The following is a 21,505-nucleotide window of genomic DNA, read 5'->3' on the forward strand; positions in this document are numbered from 1 at the left end:
TCTTGGTTTGTGTCTTCACTGGTTAAGGTTACAGGGACGTAGAGAATCCTTATCTGGCCTTGTCAAGGTAGCATCCTACATTTCACATGATGCAACCAGTAGTTATAATTCACTTTAACAGTTTTTATCATGCTACAAATGTGTATGTGCAGGACAGCAGTGTTTGTCTGCTGTCTTTGTTTCTAAGTGTGCAGGAAAATGGGATCAGAAGGTAGGACCCAAACGCAGACAGAGCACCAGGTTGACTTTATAGTTTTTACTGGAAAACAAGGCTAACAAGTTGGAAGCATCTTATTTTCAGTCCCTCCCTGTCTTGTGCGATAATCAAGCATGACTCGGGTGGAGTGCTCCTTTAATTGTTTTAATGAATGTTTTCTATCCCTTTAATGAGTCATTTCCCATCCATTAATGAGTGAGACTAATGGAATCTGAGGCCTCACTCTGTCAGGCTCTGTTATGTTTTATCTCACTTTGTTTCTTTTCTGCTCCATTTATCCTGTTGCACTCCGCGCTTCCGCCACATCTTCTTTTGTTCTACTCTATCTTGTCTCACCGCTCTGCTCGAACATACTTTAACTGTCCGTCTGCAAAGTGAGCCGAGCAGATTAAAGCTGAAGAGTGTGAAAAATCAACGACAGATGGTCATGAAAGTCAAAAACAAAAGCTGAAGCTGGGGGATGTTTGAAAGGGAACAAGAAAAGCACCAGGTTTTGTGGAAAAATGTGAATTTAACTGACATTGTTAATTAACTGTGAGGTCCGTTCATATCACATCAACTTACTCCAACTATCTTACTTCAACATGAGAGTTTTTATGGCTTTACTTGGCAGACTTGAACACCTAAAGGCCTAAGTAAAGAGCATGAGATACATTTCCTCCAAATGTTTAACTTATTTTGTATTTAAAATACATTTTACATCCGAAAACACGTTTGCATTTAAACATAATGTGAAACAATGTTGAACATGAGTTGTTCAAGCTTTGCATAGAGATGATAGTGATCTGCCTGCTGCTGAAGATGTTTGTTCAAAAGTTTTGTGAGATAAACGTACGGTTCGAAGCCTTGAATTTCAGGAGTTGTTCTTATTCCGTTGTGTATTTCCTTGGCGGTGTTTTCTGTCTTTGATCCTGTTTTATTTTGAGGAGCTTACCTTAGTGTTCTCTTGTCATGTTTGTATTTCCTGTTTATATTAGTTACGAGTTATCCTTGTGTCTTCCCTGTGGTGTTTATTACTGATTCATGTCTTGTGTTTTATTATTAGTTGCCTTTTTCTGTTCTTGAGGTTCTTGTTTGTTTGGTATTTTATTTTGTAGTTTCCTTGTGTTTCTGTCTTTCTTTCAGGGTTCCTGCTGTAGTTCAGTTCGTCTTACTTGTTCTTTGGTCATTACCCTTGTGTCTATGTACTCCATCTGTGATTTCCTGTCATCTTGTTCTTGAGATGGTTTCTTGTTTTATTTTGTAGGATATCCTTCCAGTGTGTAAAGTCTCATTTTACTTCCTGTTTTCCCCCCTTTCTGATTATCTCACCTATGTCTCGTTATCCAGTGTATGTGTACATAGTCTATGACTGTTTTCGAAACTGCCTGCTAACTACTATGAAGGTAGTATGTAGTATGACTGTTCTGTTGGATCTGTTCTGCAGTATGCTGGGCCAGGCGTCGTTTCTGAAAGCAGAAGTAAACAACAGCCAAGCTGATAGAAAAACAGCTTCTGTAGCATCACTTGTGATTTAAAAAGTTAAGAAGTGGTTTATATGGAATTTAATCATTTTCACAGCACCTAAAAAGTGCCCCCCATCTTTACGGCGGTGCATTGTGGGAAACAGTACTAGAGGGAGACTAGTCCACTGCATACTGAGAAATGTTCCCGAATGAGTACAACATCTGGGTAGTTTTGGCATACTGCAGATGTTGTTCTTGTCCCCATACTGCAGATGTTGTTCTTGTCCCCATACTGCAGATGTTGTTCTTGTCCCCATACTGCAGATGTTGTTCTTGTCACCATACTGCAGATGTTGTTCTTGTCCCCATACTGCAGATGTTGTTCTTGTCCCCATACTGCAGATGTTGTTCTTGTCCCCATACTGCATACTAGATACTGACTTTTGGTCAAATCAGTACTTACTGCTAGTATAGTAGGCGGTTTTGAAAACAGCCTCAGTGTTTCTTCCTGTCTTTTTCAGATTGTCGTCATTCCTTCATAGTGTCCTTGTAGTTTTGTGTCACTTTTGTGTTTTGAACTCTAGATTTTCTTTGGTTTGGCTTTCTGTTAAATAAATCTTTGCAATTCTGCACATGAATCCCTCTCCTCCTTTTTACCCATTGTGACACTAAAGTCCTGCTAAGTTATTGTCTTGTCCTGCAATAGTGAAAAAAATGAACTTGTGTGCACCAGTTACAAACTTGTCTGCAAAGGTGAACATTTTTATCTTGTGTGTACAAGACTGTATCTCATTCGCACAAGATTACAACTTCTGTGGATCTTTGAACCCAAGGTGATCATTTAAATCTTGTGTGAACAAGTTGTTCTCTTGCCTGCAAGAAAACAGCTTATTGTTTTCTTTTGAGCACATAAGTTATAGTCTTGCCTACGCAAGTTGTTAACTCAGCGGACATGATAATAATTTGTGAGTGGTTGTATACGTTCCTTCTTGGCTTGTGTGCTGAACCAGGCTCAAATGTTCACTCTGGGCTCCAGTTAAGTTTTTTCTGAAAACACAACAAAGCTCAAAAAAAGCCTGTTCAGTCACTCACAGTCCCTAAAAATATGCACAGCAAAGGGTGAGATGTGGATGAAAGAAGCTACAGGGCTGTACAGAACATGCTGTACATCATCGACCACTGAACCTACACAAAGAGGACTCTGTCAGGCTTCTGCAGGACTCATGGTCCTGATCAAAACGGTGATGAATGATAACAAATCATGGCCTCTGTACTGCTGCCTGTCTGTGAGGGTTTATGTAATAATCAGAAGAACGTTATAAGGTGGATCAAGCTTTGTGGAGTCCTGCTGCAGTAAATGTAAAGATATTTCTTTGTTGTGTTCTTGGAAACATGGCAAGTGTGTGTCACAAACTATTAGAAGACTAGCGGTGAAATAAAGACATCACACCAACACCATCACATTTTAGGATATCAGAAACTTTGATGCTGAAGTTTCGACAAGCAAGTAAGCTGCAAATGTTTTATGTTTAGCACTTATCTGCAAAAATTTAACCAACACATGTTCAGCTGACAGCCAGTCACCTGTCAGGATGAATCCTACATAAGCACTTTACTGACTGATGCACTCTTTTTCTTTTGGTCTTATAATGCTGCTAATACTGTGTTTTATGTGGTGTTTGTGTGTCCTTAAATTTCTTAGCTTGTTTTAAATGTTTTAGCCTGTCTTTAGTGTCTTTTTACTTTGCAATGTCAAGCTGGTGAGAAACAGCATTTTGTTTCACTACGTAGGAAAATACGAAAGGAAATGACAATAAAGTGAATCTTGAATCTTGAAATTTGGCATGCTTCCCAGAGACCATACGATACAATACAATACAGTACGATACGATACGTACGATATGCAACAATTCATTACCATACGATACGTAACAATACAGTATGATACACTACAATACAATAACATACAATACGATACGATATGATATGATACGCTATGATATGTAAAAATACAATATGATAAAATAAAATACAATAGGATACAATATGATACGATACGCTACAATACGTGACAATACGATATGATACAATACAATAAAATAAGGTATGTTATGATACGCTATGATATGTAACAAAATGATATGATAAAATACAATACAATAAGATACAATACGATATGATACATAACAATACGGTATGATACAATACAATAAGACATAATAGGATACGTTAGGATACACTACGATACGTTATGATACGCTACGATACGTTACAATACGATATGATACAATAAAATACAATAGGATACAATACGATACGTTATGATACGCTACTATACGTAACAACACGATATGATACAATACAATACAATAAGATACGTAACGATATGATATGATACGTAACAATATGTTATGATATGATATGTTATGATACGCTACGATACGTAACAATATGATACGTAACAATATGACACGTAACATTATGATACGTAACAATATGATACGAAACAATATGATTCAGTACAATACAATAAGGTACAATAAGATATGAAATTATATGATATGATACGATACGATATGATACGATACGATCCTCTGGTCGAGTTATTATGTGCCAGTCTTTACAAACAAAGCACAAAGTGCTCTTTTGATCCTCTGAGGGAAACGCTGAGTAGAACCTTCATTCAGTGTTTGTGGGCACAACACAAACCCACTTTGTGTAGCAGGCCTACCTGTTGTTGCTACAACAGCTCCGAACAGTGTCTCGTCACTGTGTCTTGACATTTGTCGTCTCGCTGCAGCACTTCACTTTGTTTTTGCGTAGCTTGCAAATTGCATGACTCATGTTTAGCTTCCGACTCCCTGATGTTTGCAAAATTCCGAAATACCGTTCTATCTTTGCTTTCGGTTTTGTTAGTACGGATAGTTTCTCATCCATGCTTGTTTTGAGCTTTTTGATTTGAGACATGCTGCATAAAGCGGTTCAGTTTTCACTGATACCTATTGGCTTCATTTTGCATCATAGGCATCTTTCACAATTTCCATCACAGCATTTGTTTCTGTATTGATTCTGCAATGTGCATCAATACATGTATGAGCAAAGAGTACATGAGGGTATATAGCCATTTGATTTTTAGAGTACAGCCAGAGGGTAAAGAGGACCAATCAGCTGTCACTTTACAAGGAAAGTAGAACAAATTTATCTCACTTTATTTGGAAATGATACCAGAATCTCCACTCAGTTTTCATTGGAAGTCAAAACGAGAACTTTGTGAACAGAACCTGAACGGTGCGAAAAAAAATGAAAATGTATTTAATGCTTTGCTGTTCACAATGAAAAACAGAACTGACATAAAGGTTTCTGCACAAAAACCAGTAGGCTCACAGTGATTGCACAATGTTGAGTAAGATAGAGATGTTGCACACTGCCTGCATGCACAGGTGGTTGTAATGTGTGACGTTAATGTCAGGAGAGAGGGGGTGAAATAAGGTGAGAGTAGAAGAAGAAAAGAGAAGAGAGCAACTTGTTTTTGAAAAACAAGGAAGTTGACTGTTTCCTGAAGTCTTTCTCAAGATTCCCTCCCACTCACCTCTCTCCTCCTCTGCTTCATTTAAACTGTCAACCTCACAAAGACTCTTAAAGGTTGATCATAATTTCTCTTCTGTTTCTTATTTTCATTTACTCCTTCACACTTTCTCACCCAAAGTATTCTCTCTTTTTCAGAACTGAATCCGTTTTTCTTGCTCCCCTCCCTCAGACATCAGTTTGTGAAGATCTTGTGGTTGTGTGCAGACACATGTTAAACTTCCTGCCTGCGTGTCACTCAGTCTGACAGACGGCGTGCTCGTCTGAACTCATTCAAATCTCACCCTTTCATCGCACTGTTCAGGAAATAGACACCACGACTGTACAGATATCCTGATGAAAAAAAACACCTGCTAAGTCTTCACGTAGAGATATGACACATTAATAATGACACATACGATGTGTGTATAATCCTAATCTCATTACTAACATGCAGCTTTATTGTGACTACGACATTCCTGCTAATAAAGCGTGTCAAAATGAAAGACGTATGATGCAAATGAAGTCTTTCTAGTCCAGAACCAAACTGAAAGAGGACTCTCTTAAAGCTTCCTTTGTTCCTGGATAAGTTCCAGGGGTCTGTAGAGGTTGTTGACTCCCTGATTTATTTCTTGTATTTATGTCTTGTGACTAATTATGATGCGCCGAGAGAAACACATGTTTCATCTTGGTGTCTCCGACCTCCCCCCCTGGTTTAGATCTCTTCCAGCCAGCGTGTCGCCTTGCTGCACCTGAAGGCAGTTAGAGAGTTATCAGAGGTTGACATCAGTGCGTCCTCTTTAATGGACGACCTCCTGCTAACAATGTATCTTGTGTGTTTACTCTAACTGCCTGCCGTGCCTTGTATGGATGTTTAACTACAAGAAGAAACAGCCTCCAAACATAAACACAGCATGATGGAGGTAATATTTCACATTACACTGACTTCACATGTTGCTGCTGTTAACCTACAGGGGAGGTCAAAACACTCGAGGGAACATTAGCAGACCTTCAGGGTGAAAAAACCTCAACAGGGATTTCTCATATGAATGTAAATAGTTCAATTGTGACTATTTCAAAAAAATATATGTTTTCTGAAATTCTCACATGATGATCACAAGTACAAGACCTAGAATCCAAAGTTTTGACAGAGAATCACAAAGACTTCAATTTCTAAGAAAACTTGATCAGTTAATCAGTACGTTTAGATAAGGAAAATATGACGAGTAAAAATAGATTGTCACCTTTTTAATCATGGACAAAATTAGTTTAATATCCTGGAGATGCTGCGGTGAACAATGATGTGAGAGCTCTTATCAGACTATGGTGACTGTGGTGGCATGGTGTCATGGGCTAGTGCCAGTAGAAAAAGGGAGTTCATTCAAATAAAGGCGCCTCAAGCATGTGGGATTGTACGGTGGCTGAGAAGGACAGTCGCACAGCAGCGACTCAAATGATTTCCTAGAGCAACAGGCTGCAAAGTTAGAGAAGCGTGCATTACACGCCGTAGTACTCAGTGTTTTTGACATGCTCATCTATGATGATCAGCTGCCAGCAGATTTGTTTGTTTGTGATTGGTCATATGTTGCTAACTCTGCCCCTTTCATGTGAACGTGCTCACAGTGAGTCTGGGTTGACTTGTCAGGTCAGCTCCATGTGACCGTTAAGCATGATATCATTCGTCAGGTTAAGAATGGTGGGATCAGAGAAGATTGTTTCGAACTATAGGCTCCAGGAAGCAGTGCCTCATTTGTGACGCTATATTGTTTCAACGTTGGAAATAACTTAGCTCAAGAGTATTTGGAGGAAGTAGAAAGACCTGCTCCTCTTTCATTTGTTGTTGATGTTTCCATGTCTTTCTTCTTCTTCTTTCAAGTCTTCTCCTAGTCGCCGTTACCCTCGACCCCTGACCATCAGTGAGGAACTCATGCTCAAGTCCACGACACATGCATACGGAAGAGGATTAGGGCCACTGGAAAGAAATTATAATGATAAGGTTGAATCTTTTTTAATAATTATTATTCTGAGAAAAGAGTCAGAATTATGAGATTCAAGTCAGAATTCTGACTTTAATCTCAGAATATTGACTTTAATCTGATAATTCTGACATTAATCTGATAATTCTGACTGTAATCTCAGAACAATAATAATAAAAAAATATTTGCCTTTTTTTTTTTTTTCAGTGGCCCTAATCCTCTTTCGTGTATGCATCAACAAAAATGCACTGCAAATGAATTAGTGCTGCAGAAATCTGAAAGAGATGCAGCAGCGGATACGCTAAAGAAAGCAGTGCACAATAAAAGCACAATAAGTAAGGACACAGTGACGGAAAAAAAGCTTACATTTTGAGTCATGTTTTGTAATTTGTCAGCATGTTTCTGAGTTTGCAGCCTGCTTCTCACGCTGTGAATTGTTTGGGCTGCTGCAGTGCGAGTTCCCTTGTTAACCTTTAAATAACTGGGCTGGTTTTGCAGCATGTGACCTAAAGCTGACCACTTTCAACTGGAGGTCTGTGGGGACGAAAATCTGTACCACTTGCTTCAAACAGGTGCAACAACCAGCTATTTGAGATTTAGTCTTTCAAAAGAAATGTTTATTAGTTTAAGTCACACTCTTTTTCTTTTTGTCCTCCATAGTCTAGTAGTTGATAATAATTAAAATCATTGTAGGCCAGTCTTAGTGGATAAAAAGTCATTTTTAGTCGTTACTTCTCTTCTGATCTTTGAGGAAAGGCACATGCATTTCACAGAGAGAGAGAGAGAGAGAGAGGTGGTAACAAAGTAATGTTCCTTAGTCCAAGTCAAGAAAACATAAGAAGAAACATTCTTTCTTTGGCCACTCTGTGGGTAACATAATAATAAGGGAACGTAACTGTACTTTTATAACAACCCTGAGCTGTACTCGCAGAGACAGACACTCAGTTCACTGCACTTTGCATCTGCAACGATTTAGAGTCGATCAAATCTGTAAATCGTCTCACTCAATATGTTCTCTGAGGCGTTCACATGCATCAGGGAAAAATCATCAATGAGAATGAGAAGATGCATTAAGTTTGTACCTGCAGCATACCTGTTGCAGATTTGTTACAACCTTCACATTGCCCTCCTCAACTAATTCAGCCTGTTACAGATCAGACGCAGACAGCAAGGAAAATATCATGGATTTTGAATGTTTGCAATCCACCAACAAACATTAAAGAACAAAGCCTGCATTTGGTAAAGTTTTATTATCAGTGATGCACTGTAAACCCAAAGTAGCGGAAATACAATTTTGAGTATAAGTGAAATGATAAAATACGATTTCAGTTTACTCAATTGTTTTCTTTCTTTTTCTTTTTTTCAAGTTTCCCCAACTCAAATTTATCAGTTAAATTTTTTACATTTTGAATTCAAATTAATTTAATTAATAATGTCATGGTTTGGTTAGTTTAGTTCTTGTGTTTCGTGCCTTGGTTCCTTCCTGTGTTTATTCTGTATTCGTTATCCTTTGTCTCCCTTGAGTGTTTAGTGATCCATGTCTCTTGTTGTGTTAGTCTTGTGTTTACTGTTTTATTTTGTCGTTCTGAATCCTTGTGTCTCCGGTTTAGTTTTACATCATGCCCTTGTGTATTTCCCTCCTTTTTGATTCCCCTCATTAGTTTCACCTGTGTCCTGTGTTCACCTGTGTTGATGACTCTGTGTATTTAGTTCCTCTGTTTCCCTGTCCCTTGTTGGATCATTGTTCATCTTCCCTGTTTTGCGTTGTCTTTCCTCGTTACTTGCCGCTCCATGAAGCACAGCCATTGTGGTTTTTCAAGTGTGTGAAGACTTACACTACCGTTCAAAAGTTTGGGGTCACTTAGAAATGTCCTTATTTTTGAAAGAAAAGCACTGTTTTTTTCAATGAAGATAACATTAAATTAATCAGAAATACACTCTATACATTGTTAATGCAGTAAATGACTATTCTAGCTGCAAACGTCTGTTTTTTAATGGAATTTCTACATAGGTGTATAGAGGCTCATTTCAAGCAACCATCACTCCAGTGTTCTAATGGTACATTGTGTTTGCTAATTGCGTTAGAAAGCTAATGGATGATTAGAAACATCTTGAAAACCCTTGTGCAGTTATGTTAGCACAGCTGAAAACGGTTTTGCTGGTTAGAGAAGCTGTAAAACTGGCCTTTCTTTGAGCTATTTAAGTACCTGGAGCATCACATTTGTGGGTTCGATTATACTCTAAAAATGGCCAGAAAAAGAGAACTTTCATATGAAACTCCACAGTCTATTCTTGTTCTTAGAAATGAAGGGTATTCCATGCAAGAAATTTCCAAGAAACTGAACATTTCCTACAACGATGTGTACTACTCCCTTCAGAGAACAGCACAATTAGGCTCTAACCAGAGTAGAAAGAGAAGTGGGAGGCCCCGGTGCACAACTGAGCAAGAGGACGAGTACAGTAGAGTCTCTAGTTTGAGAAATAGATGCCTCACAGATCCTGAACTGGCAGCTTCATTAAATGGTACCCGCAAAACGCCAGTGTCAACGTCTACAGTGAAGAGGAGACTCCGGGATGCTGGCCTTCTAGGCAGAGTGGCAAAGAAAAAGCCATATCTGAGACTGGCCAATAAAAGGAAAAGATTAATATGGGCAAAAGAACACAGACATTGGACAGAGGAAGATTGGAAAAAAGTGTTATGGACAGACGAATCGAAGTTTCAGGTGTTTGGATCACACAGAAGAAGATTAGTGAGCTGCAGAACAAGTGAAAAGATGCTGGAAGAGTGCCTGACACCATCTGTTAAGCATGGTGGAGGTCATGTGATGGTCTGAGGCTGCTTTGGTGCAGGTAAAGTGGGAGATTTGTAAAAGATAAAAGGGATTTTGAATAATGAAGGCTATCACTCAATTTTGCAACGCCATGCCATACCCTGTGGACAGCGCTTGATTGGAGCCAATTTCCTCCTACAACAGGACAATGACCCAAAGCACACTTCCAGATTATGCAAGAACTATTTAAGGGAAGAAGCAGGCAGCTGGTATTCTGTCTGTAATGGAGTGGACAGCGCAGTCACCAGATCTCAACCCCATTGAGCTGTTGTGGGAGCAATTTCCTCAGATTCCCTCAACAAATTAACAGCTAGAATGCCAAAGGTCTGCAATGCTGCAATTGCTGCAAAGGGAGCATTCTTTGATGAAAGCAAAGTTTGAAGGAAAAAATTATTATTTCAACTAAAAATCATCATTTCTAACATTTTCAATGTCTTGACTATATTTTCTATTCATTTTGTAACTCATTTAATAAATAAAAGTGTGAGTTTTCATGAAAAACACAAAATTGTCTGGGTGACCCCAAACTTTTGAACGGTAGTGTACGTGGTGACGCTAATGACGTCATACCCAGCGTCACTCTGTACACTCAAAAGTTGTTATTTGGACATGGATATTAACTCAATAAAATGGATCCACATATAATTATAACAACGATAAACGTTCGGATAACTCAATAATTAATTGTTGGTCCAACTACAATGCTGGTTTTGAGTTCTGTACCCTTAATGGCTATGAGTAAGAAGTACTGTTCGGGTTTACAGTGTGTATTTTTGTCGTCTTGTTTTCGAACATTCATCGTCATAATTTTCCTTAAAGAATTAAACACTGCAGCAAGTCGGTTAAACTGTAGCAAATCTGCTGCAGCATGATTAAACCCGAGATCCAAATTTAAAGGCCATCATAACGCTATGTTTCATGTGTAAATTAAATAAAAGCCTAATTCTTATGAGCGTGACTTAAAGCTGGGTTTGGTAATCAGATTTAGATACACTTTTTGTCATACTGGTTAAAATGATCTTTATGTCCTGATGGCAATCATTACATGACGTGTTCCTAAAAAAGAGTGAAAAAAATCTGCTATCTACAGCCGGAGTAAACCTGGGAAAACACCAACCAATCACCGTTTTTTGGCTCCCCAAATTTTAAACCAATCAAATCCTGTCCAGCCGTTCTGCCCTCCTCCTGCGCGTACATTTCCCCGGGGTGCACTCCTCCTAGTCCCCGTCTCCTGCCTCTACTTCCCCTGACTCTATTTACTGCCCCTCTCGCTCGTCCTCGGGCCTGTGCCCTCTGACCTGATGAGGTGCTTTGCTCAGGACTGTAGTCCGGATCAGAGTCTAAAAAGCTCTCACCAACAAGCAGAATAATTAATGACATTCAGTAAGTCCTACAGAAAATATATATTTATCGTAGCGTCCGGACGCTGTAGTGATGACGAGCCGATTGGTGAACACGTTGAGCTTTAATAACCGGTCACTGTCGGCCGTGATCACGCCAACCAACAAAACAACAATCAATGTTTGAATGAATGAAAAACTTCTCCTCTTGTCTCTCCTCTCTCCCACTCGCACACTCCACACCTCTCCTGATGCCTTCACTGACCGTCAACACTGTAGGAATTAAGAACATCTACACTGAACAGGTTTAACAAACAGTAGAGCTGTTACAGTATTATATATGTGTTATAACTTTTCTCCTGATATCGTGTCACTGGTACAACTGGATAATGCTAGCATGATAGTTGCGAGTACTAATAGCAGCCATGTTTGTTTGTGTTTTTAACTTTCACTATGATAATGTTTTGGTGAGGACCGGTTTTGAATCAGTCATGATCATATGGTCGAGAATCAGCGGCGCTCGTGCATGTGAGCGGGGGGGGGCGTCGTTTTGGAGGAGCTCCGAGGGAGGAGGGGAGGGGTTAGACGGAGTCATGAGGAAAAGCTACATTCAAATTCATGCTGGTTTTCCGAGACTACCAACCCTAGCTTTAAAATCAAACAGGACTCGCATTCGCTGTGGAGCAGCCTCAAACTGTGAGTAGTGTCTGTGAGGAAATGAATGAAAATGAATGAATGGATGTTAATTGTTTGCTTTTGATAGAAATAGGATTCCCCGCTCAGCCCCGCAGACACAAGGACACGGTACGGCGGAGAAATCAAAGAAACATCTGATGTTAAACGGGCGCAGAAAAAGAAAAGACTTGTTTGTAGCCCCGAGAGTCAACAGAGAAACTTTACTCGGGGCTCTGGGCGAGTTAAAGTGATTTTTACGATGAGTTTGAAATGAGAATTTGAAGCCTGCAGCGAGAAGACTGAATTAAGTCTTTATCCTAAAACCAGACTTTAAAGACACGCTGCTTCAGTTCTTGGTAGGAGTGTTGTCTGAGGATTTCCCTGCAGGGCTTGAATGTATATTTTTAAGGACGATACAGCGAAACATTGCTCACAGGAGATGATGAACATGATCCCTCACACAACAGCTTCCGTTTTCCGGCATCTGACTCTAAGTCACACAGCCAAGCACAATGCAAACAACTCCTTAGTTCTCTGGTTGAAGAAAGTTCTGTCTTCAATCTGTCAGCTGTTATTAAAATGAAAGTAACCATACTGCCGTTTCAAACGGTAAAAGCATCAATCTGCTTCCTCTTTCTGCACCGACCACAGTTTCCTCTGTGCTACTTGGGCAAGAAATTTTTTTTATTCAGCCCTTAAACATCCAGAGTTCACGTTACTTTTTCTACACTGGATCCACGCTCTGCTTGAAAAGAGAACACCTTTTAAGACATTCAGGCTGTTAGGCTGTGAATTTGTAAATCTGGATCATGTTGGAGCAGCGGAGGGTCAGGAGAATAACGTGTGGTGAATTAAATGAAGGAAAAGTGAAGTTTCAACAGCTCCTTCTCCTTTCCGTCCACACGTTGGACAGGAAGCAGTGCAATCCGCAAGATTACAAAACATAACATACGATTCGATCACGATGACAAAGACATGTACCACGGGTCTCTCTGGCCACCACAAAGGAACGCATGAATGTTGAGGAATTTCTCTGACAGTGAGAGCTCGAAGTTTAAGAATTAAAAATAGAGTTCTCAGTGGTTTTTGTGCATCAGTTCGACTATTTTAAAACATTCCTCCATGCTGCTGCTGCTGCGTTTGCACCAAGATTAAAAAACATCCGAGGCAACACTAGACAAATATTGAAGATATTTACTGCTTTAAAGGGTGGAACAGGCGTGCACAGACTCATGTGTGGATGAACAATCTATTGGGTGTTTCTGTCTTTAAAATATGTGTCATTTTTTCTATTTCCCCCTCTTTTTTTGTGCATCACTTCTGTAAATTACTTTTTGTATTTCTTAAGTTAGTTAATGCAATAAAATGAATACAACTTTTATTTTAAAAAAAACCAACATAATAATTAGAATAATAACTATTTTTTTGTAGTTGAACACAATCCAACTCAAATGCATTCACAGAGCAGATTTAAAAACAGCAACAAGTTGATCAGAGTGCTTTACAATCAAACATTAAACTGTTTCTTTCTAGTCAAAATATTTAATTACACTTAAAGTAAGTCAAATTCTTTTTAGATATAACATCTCATTCTCAGACTTAATTACTTGGAGTCACTCAAAGTACTAAAAATTGCAGCAAGCAAAATTTTCTTCACAAACTTCTTCTTGAAATAAGTATTACAACTTGTTTTATTTGATATTGGGATATTTGCCCCATGCAGGGGCAAAGGGGAGAAATAAATATATTGAATAAATAAATGAGGTTTAACATAATGAAATCCTTCCAAGGTGTAAAACTTCTCTTTCTTATTTTCCCTTTGGTTAGTGGTGTTTGTTTCAGCCAGCCTGAGCAGTGGAGCTCTGTCAGTTCATTTATTATAAGTTTTGTTAACTCTCTTTTGAACTCGGCTGTTTTTTTTTATTGTTGATATGGTATAATATAATATAGTTGAAACTAATTTCATCTATGGAAGGGGAAATTCCCAATTTCTTATACAAAGGCATAGTATATGTTTTACTACAATGGAGACCTTATCTATTTTGATAATGCTCTAATTTTCACAAAGTTCACACAGAGGGTTTAATCTACCAAAAATAGCACTGCAGAGCAAAAAACATCTGTATGCATCGTTGTGGTTTGTGCGTATTTATAAAAGTTATTATTCACTAATTTGGGTCAGATTTGGCCTCTTTATATACAAATGAACCTCACTGCAGAAAACATCCAATTCACAAACACAAACCTTAAGGACTCATGTTGTGTGTGTCCAGTGCAAACTAATCGGCTGCAAATCCCCACACTCTATTTAAACTGGTTTTCATTGTATGTAGTTGAAAGCTGTGGCTGCCATCAGTTTACATTTTTTGTTTGGGCTCCCTCTATTGTGTTTTGTTTTGCCTTTAAAATATATGTTTTCAAAAACAAGAATGAGCCACTTTGGCAATTTGGGGTTTTATATATTTTTGGGCCTGAGCATGCCAAAAATAAGATAAAATAAGATAAGACAACACTTTATTGATCCCCCGAGGATCAATTAGTAAAATAAAATAATTACAAATAAAAACAGATAAATAAAGATAGAATACAATTTAGATATATATACAATGTTACAAATGGAATTTAGATAAATACAAATTTTACAATTAAAAAAATGCAATAATCGTTGTGTGTATTCCAGCATGTTGTTAATATTTTATGATATAATTAGCTTAAATATCCAATAAACATTAGTTGAAGTTATGTTATAACTTTAATTCTCAGAGTGTAACAAACTGTTACACATCTTATGATTGGAGGTCTGTTTTTTGCAATATTTCTTTGAAAGATATTATGAGTGGACAAGAAATTAAATCATCTCCCCTAATCATTTTTATAGTCCAACCAAAACCAGTTTGTCCTCGAGGTCCCCATGCTCACAAGAAGCATAACAAATCCAGAATCTACAGTCCAAAAATACCAACCATTAAATCTCATCTCCAAAAGTTATTAAATAACTTTATGGTTTCATTTAAAAATACAAACACTTCCATGATTCTTGAGTCCTAAGTTTTGTTTTATGTCCTTGTTGAGAAGTTCAGGGATATTTATAGACCCTCAAGGGGCTGTAAATGTTTTATTACATGTAATCGACTGTCCCTCCACAGATTTTCTGCTTAATGCTGATATTCCATGGTGGATGAGTGAGTTCATTCAGAAGAAGTGGGGCGACACGGCCAAATCAAAGCTTGGGAACCTCCCGATTTTGAGCTGAACTAGAGCAGGATGGAAACACATCATGAGAAAATAAGTTCTCTTCTTTATAACATAACCTACCGCAGATATCTAACATACATATCTAGCAAATATCTATTTTTGTAGGCGACCCCTGCGTCACAGAGGAAATGAAAAAATCAGCATTTATGAAATAAGCTAAGTGTACCCTGACATATTAATAAAAAACTATTGTTTCATTTCATCATGTTTTAGTGTTTCTGTGCTGAAAGTACACTGTAAAAATGAAAACTTAAAATTGTTGGCCTGAAAATGATTTTTTGGTTAAGTAAACAAAAAATGCTCCATTTTGTTTCAAACTACATCAAAGTAGTTATCTCAAATACCTGTATGATGTAAAGTTGTTCTCATTTCATAAGTTAGGTTGGCAAAACTGTAAATTATGGGTTTGAGGCTCGGCTAAATTATTTGAGTATACTTCAAGCAAAGAACGGGGTCTCCAACTCAAATCTACAGGGGTCTTCCACACTTTCAATTCCCCACATGTGGCGCCATCTCTCCTGTCCTGTGTGGAGCTTATCGCCTTAAAGGTGAGTATTTTGTTTGAGTATTGTATTGAAACTGTAGCTTTACAGTTGGTCAATTGATGGTGAGTTGATTACCAGTTAATGTCACTTTAATTTGTTTAGTTAGTTTAATAAGGCGTGGTCATTTCCAATAGTTAGCCGCCTTGAACATTAGCTAGCTACCTTCCAAGTGTGAAAATGGTGCAGTAACGTGCAGTAACAAAGGGACATTTTCTGAACAAACAATAATAAGTTGAGACAACTTTCACTTCTTAGGATGTAGAACTCAAAACTTTAAGTTACACCACATATGAATGATAAGTTATCTCAGCAAAAACTAATCAGTTGGCTCAAATGTAAGATTTCTAGTTAGCCTCAAACTCAAAAACCTAGTGCAGACAGTTGCCTTGAAATTTTTAGTTTTCAAAGCTTTTGTGTTTTAACGGTGTATCCTAGTAATTAGATTAAAGTGTGCACAGATTTGTTTGAACCTCAGGGGCCACTGCTGACATCTACAGCTGATTTACACTTTGAACTACAGAGGCTGCTGTGTGTGCAGAGACACCAAAGACACTGCAAGGCTGTGTTGGAAACAAACGGTACGATTGAATAAGAGCTTCAACACAAAGAGTCCTACATGTCCTGTGGAGTAATTCAACATTAACATCCCCATCTAAAGGCTGTGCCAGGACTTACAGGGGGGAGGAAGAATCAGCTGCCGCCACTTGAAGGGAAAACTTATCTTGAGATATAATTCACATGTCTGTTTAATAATGTACAGCTCTGTGTCCATTAGTGGGATTGATAGTCCCACTTTGAACACTGTAATGATAATTGATTATCTACCTTCATGGACAGAAAGGAGAACATTACAGTCTACTGTAATGCTGTGAAGTGAACTTTCATTCTGCAATAATCAAATAATAAAAACTGCTAAATGGTTAACTCAGGCTGAGTTATTAGCCCCAAAATTTGGTGCACGAGACCCACTTTGGACACTTGAGTGATCGTGATTGCAATTGCGTCATTGTTGTGTATTGCAAATGGTTGTTTCAATGCGCAAAGCATGCTGGGACATGGGACAGAGGGCCACTTTTCAACAGCACCACTCCCTCATCAGGTCATAATCATGCATTTAAAGAATACAGTGGTAATCTGGTGGTAGGTCAATAACGTTTGTGAAGAGCTGGTTTGATTGAAGAGACTCTTCAATTGAAGACAACAGTGGAGGAGGCTGGAGTCACGGTGGGTTTGTACAAAGGATGGGCAATGATTTTCAAATATTGGTTCACTTAGTAAAAATTGAAGAGTTAATGCGAAAATGTTTGCATTTTAAAAGAAAAATTTTCATCGTTTTCACCAGTGCCTAGTTTGATACGGCATTCCCACCAGAAAAATAGTGAATGTCTGAATAGCATCTTAAAGCTGTTTGCTAACCGCATTAAGTAACAGAAGAAGAAGAATGCTGACTGCATTAAATAGCAAAAGAAGAATGAAACAATAGAAACAGTTGCTTTTCTCAGTTTCTGAATCTCACACTACTACACACTTATTTCCAGACTGAGGCTGTAAAATGTAAACACACACGCCAAGCCGCGTCACAGAAACACCGACATAAAGACCAAGACAGACGCTGTCAGTGCTACTAGCAGCCCCTTGTCCTGCTGCTAGTTAACACAACTGCTACACCAACAGGCTGTTAACGGGACAGATGTGTCTGTGTGTGAGTTTGGGGGGGATTATTTGAATAATCGCCAAATTGATGCCAATGATTATCGAATAGTATTTTGGCTTGAAATGCCCATCCCTAGTTTGTACCTCACAGTTATCAAAGTTACAGTAGGCTGAGCTAATCTAAGTTCACAAAAACTCCTCTAAAGATCTCTTCATCTGCTCCTCCCATCTCTGACCTCAGCTAGAGCCATAAAAAAAATCAAACCCATGATTAAAAAACTGTGGAGATATTATCTAGACAAATTGTTCAACAGTTATCACACACACCCCCGAGGAGCATTTCTAAAGTTGAAGTCAAAAAGAGGTCTGTCACAGGGTTGCAGGGGTTTCACTATCTGATTGTTCTGAACACCTCCAGACATCAAAACCATATGGAGGTCTGCTGATGAATGCACAAGATATGTTTGGCTGAAGGGGTGTCAAAACAATAAAACGAAGCCAGCATATGTGTGAGCTGGTTCAGAGGCCTCTGGCTCACAAACACTTACATATCACGTGAGATTAAAAGGATTTGGTCTGACAGTTTGCACCGAAACAGTGTTATCTTACCTGTGGTTTGTCGCAGCTCTTCACACAAACTGACGTGAGGGAACTGCAGAAGCTGCTTCCATTTCTTACTTTTTCCTTTTCTGTTTCCTCCTCCTCCTGTAGAACAAAAAAAAAAGACACGTTTTTTTGAGGAAGAGGTCCAAGAGGACATTTTTGCTATAGAGACAAAAAGAAGCAATCAGAGGAGAGAGAAAACAAATGACATTTGTAAATGCAGAACAGAGGTCTCGGTGGATAGCACTCTGAATGCACAACCAGGCAGATCAGTTGTTGGATCATACTCTGAACTTTTTCTTTAAGAAGTGATATTCATTAGCTGAATTAGCTCTGCAAAAATGTTTTGAGGTGTAACTTGCAACTCCTGATCCTCATTTTCATGAAAAGAGCAACACAGTTCTTTCTTTCTCGGGGAATCGAAAGACGAAAAGAGTTCAAAGAGTTTCAGATTTAGCTCTTTATCGCTCTCTCTCTGTATTGTCAATTAAAGGTACAGTGTTTAGAAATGGGAATATTCCACGATTGAAGATTGAAGCTCTCTCTTGCTCATCCAGGGATTAAAGCAAAAAAAAATTAATTTGACTGAAAACATTTTTGACACCAAGTCACACTACCCGACCATCAACCTACCATGCCACACATGTGAGCCTTTTTTTTCCTGCCTATCGGTCACTTCCCAAAGGTTTTCACCTAAAAAGGAGTACACTGGGTACATGCCTTTAGCCCAAGGACATTTACACAGTATACTGTCCTCTAATACAGGGGTTCCCAAACTTTTCAGCCCACGACTAAGACAGTGGGGTCTCAGCCAAAGACTGAGACCCCACTGTCCCTCAAAGTGATTTAATGTGGCTTCATTTAGGTCTGCAGAAAGTGACCCTACCTATATGAGCATGTGTCTGTGTTTCCTGTGCCTTTATGCATTAACCTACTGCTACTGATGCTTTTGATAATTAACTGTTCACTAACCCTAAACTTAGGAGTCATCTGGAAACAAAGAAAGGCAGAAAACTCATTACACTTTATATTTTCAAGGTTTTATTTCAAGTGTAGCGACTATTTTTGTCCATATTTTTTACTTTAATGGGTAAAATTTACTATTTTTAGATAACTTACAAAAAAAAAAAAACCTTCTGGAAGACATCTCACAACCCCCCATTTGTGTCTCGCTACCCCGGAGGGAGGTCCCAACCCACACTTTGGGAACCCCTGCTCTAATACAGCGTTTGGCAGGGAGGAGGTGTGCTGCAGAGCATGAACGGCGGCTTTGGGTTCATCCTCTGGTGCTATACGCTATTGTTTACTATAACCTCTTCTTCAACATTAACTTCACAGAGACTCAATAACCAATAAAAAATTACCGTAGAAGCCACTCTCAGAGGACCCACAAGCTGTCCTCAGTTAGTAATATATTTCCACCACAGACTGTATGATTTCCACAGATAACGTTTGACCATTCCACCCATGTTAAATTCCACCAGGTTCTGATGATGTTGCAAAACAAGCATCCTCGCACCCGGGCCAATCGCGCATTGGCATATGACCCGCCCTGCTCTGCCTCTGATTGGTTGAAACAATGGCTCTGGCTAGCTGTATTTGTTGAAAGCAGTGTCAGTTTAATAGTATAGCCTTAACGGGACCACAACAAAGCACACGTGGCGTTTCTTCCCCCCTCTTATTTTCCAAATGACGGAAATCCGTCGTGGCGACAGAGAACTTTAATCCATGCTCACCCCTCCCGTCTCTTAAGCAACGGTGGCCTTCGAGGACAAGAAGCTCCTGTGATGCATGATAAATCTGATCCTCCATTTGTCAAGTTTAAACATCAAAAACGTCTAACAATACGAATTATTTCGTGCAAAACAACCGCTCTGTTGATCGCCATCTTCCAACCCTTGCATTTCACAGGGCTACTCACTGAATTTAAAAAAATATATATTTTTTTTTTTCAAAGTTATATTTTGGGGCATTTTGGCCTTTAATGTATAGGAAAGCTGAAGAGAGACAGGAAATGTGGCAAGTAGAGAGAGGGGGTGGACATGCAGTAAAAGGTTGAGGCTGGAATCAAACCTGCAACCTCTGAAACGAGGGCTTTAGCCTCTGTGTATTGGGCGAGCCCTTAGACCGCTAGGCTAACGGCGCCCCCAAGATGGTGATTTTAATATTCAAAATACACTCATTTAAACATACTTATGAATATTAGTTTCCCTTTATCGTCTGTTCTGATAAATGTTGCTGCATATTACGCACTGTATCTTTAAATTTGATGTTAATGTGAGGGCAATAAAAAGTTCACCATTTCATAACATGTCATCTCTAATGAGTCCTCTAATCCTCTTCAGATATCTTTATTACCCTTTTAATGAAGAGTATATTCCCTTGTTCCCTGTACAGTTTATTGTTGTGTGTGTGTTCCTGTTTTATATGACTTTTCATGCACAAGCTGCTCCAGATCGACTGGGATTAAAAGCACGATTGTGTGAGTCAGGTGAGTGTTTTCAGAAACAGTCGAGTTGACACAAACAGTAACTCGATGTGATCAGAACAAAGAGAAACCAGAGGAAGTCACCATTTGCTGTGTGAAGAAAGTCTGAGTGCACGCTCTTTCACCACACTGCAACGACTAAACAGACACAGTAGCAGACAGCACGCTGCACGGTGGTACGGACTGAACTGACACATTGAAGGAAGGCTGGGATAAGTGGCCTTTTCTATACTTTGGCCTCCAAACTTCAGGGCCATGTGCTCAGAAAAAAAAGCCTTGAATGCTTGAAGAAACTGAATCTGAATCTTTGAATGATTAAGTGATGGAGGATGATGATTTGTAGCTTTTGAGTGAGACAAAACAGAGCTTCAGTGGCTTGAGGTCACGTCATAGGTAATCAATAACAGGAAACCAGAAATGTTGAATTTCGCGTTGCCTCATGAACCTCAAATGTCTCGTCCTCCTGTCAGATTAGTTCTTGAAGATTAAATTAACATTTCTGAGGGTTTAATTTAGCTGTAAGATCAACAGTCTCACCCTCTGAACTGATAACAGAGTGTTGTTTCTAACTGCACCATCTCTGTGGACGAGGAGGAGGAGGACTGTACTAGGCTTCAGGATTTGGTATTCAAATACGTCAGGCAGCTGCTCGACTTGAGAGTAAAAATGGATCATTGTCTCAGCTACAATGTAAACAAGATGTTTTGTTTGTGTCCAGGAAACAGATGATAATATCAGCAGAGCTGAACAAGAAGCTGATTGATAAGAGAGAGAATGAGATCCCTAATAGCCGTCTGTGCATTAGAGGAGAGGAAGCAAAGAAGATCGTATTCTGCAGAAAGTAACAACTAAGTCAGACTGAAAGCTATCCTGTTTGCTTTTATGGAGGAAGTACTCATCAAACATGGCACAG

General features: G+C 38.9%; 1 protein-coding gene and 1 long non-coding RNA gene across 2 annotated transcripts in view; one reads left to right on the plus strand and one right to left on the minus strand.

Annotated features, from left to right (window-relative positions):
- Positions 1-21,505, minus strand: part of grk6 (G protein-coupled receptor kinase 6) — a 49,020-nt gene that overhangs the window by 20,682 nt on the left and 6,833 nt on the right. The window contains exon 2 of the mRNA XM_034684398.1: positions 18,111-18,206. Within this exon, the coding sequence (XP_034540289.1) occupies positions 18,111-18,206 (96 nt within the window). The remainder of the gene's footprint in view (positions 1-18,110; positions 18,207-21,505) is intronic.
- Positions 15,802-16,772, plus strand: LOC117813270. The gene is made up of 2 exons (XR_004631383.1): positions 15,802-15,851; positions 16,369-16,772. It is a non-coding gene; the product is annotated as an uncharacterized LOC117813270 (long non-coding RNA).

The sequence above is a fragment of the Notolabrus celidotus genome, chromosome 5, assembly GCF_009762535.1.
Source record: "Notolabrus celidotus isolate fNotCel1 chromosome 5, fNotCel1.pri, whole genome shotgun sequence".
Taxonomy (NCBI): domain Eukaryota; kingdom Metazoa; phylum Chordata; class Actinopteri; order Labriformes; family Labridae; genus Notolabrus; species Notolabrus celidotus.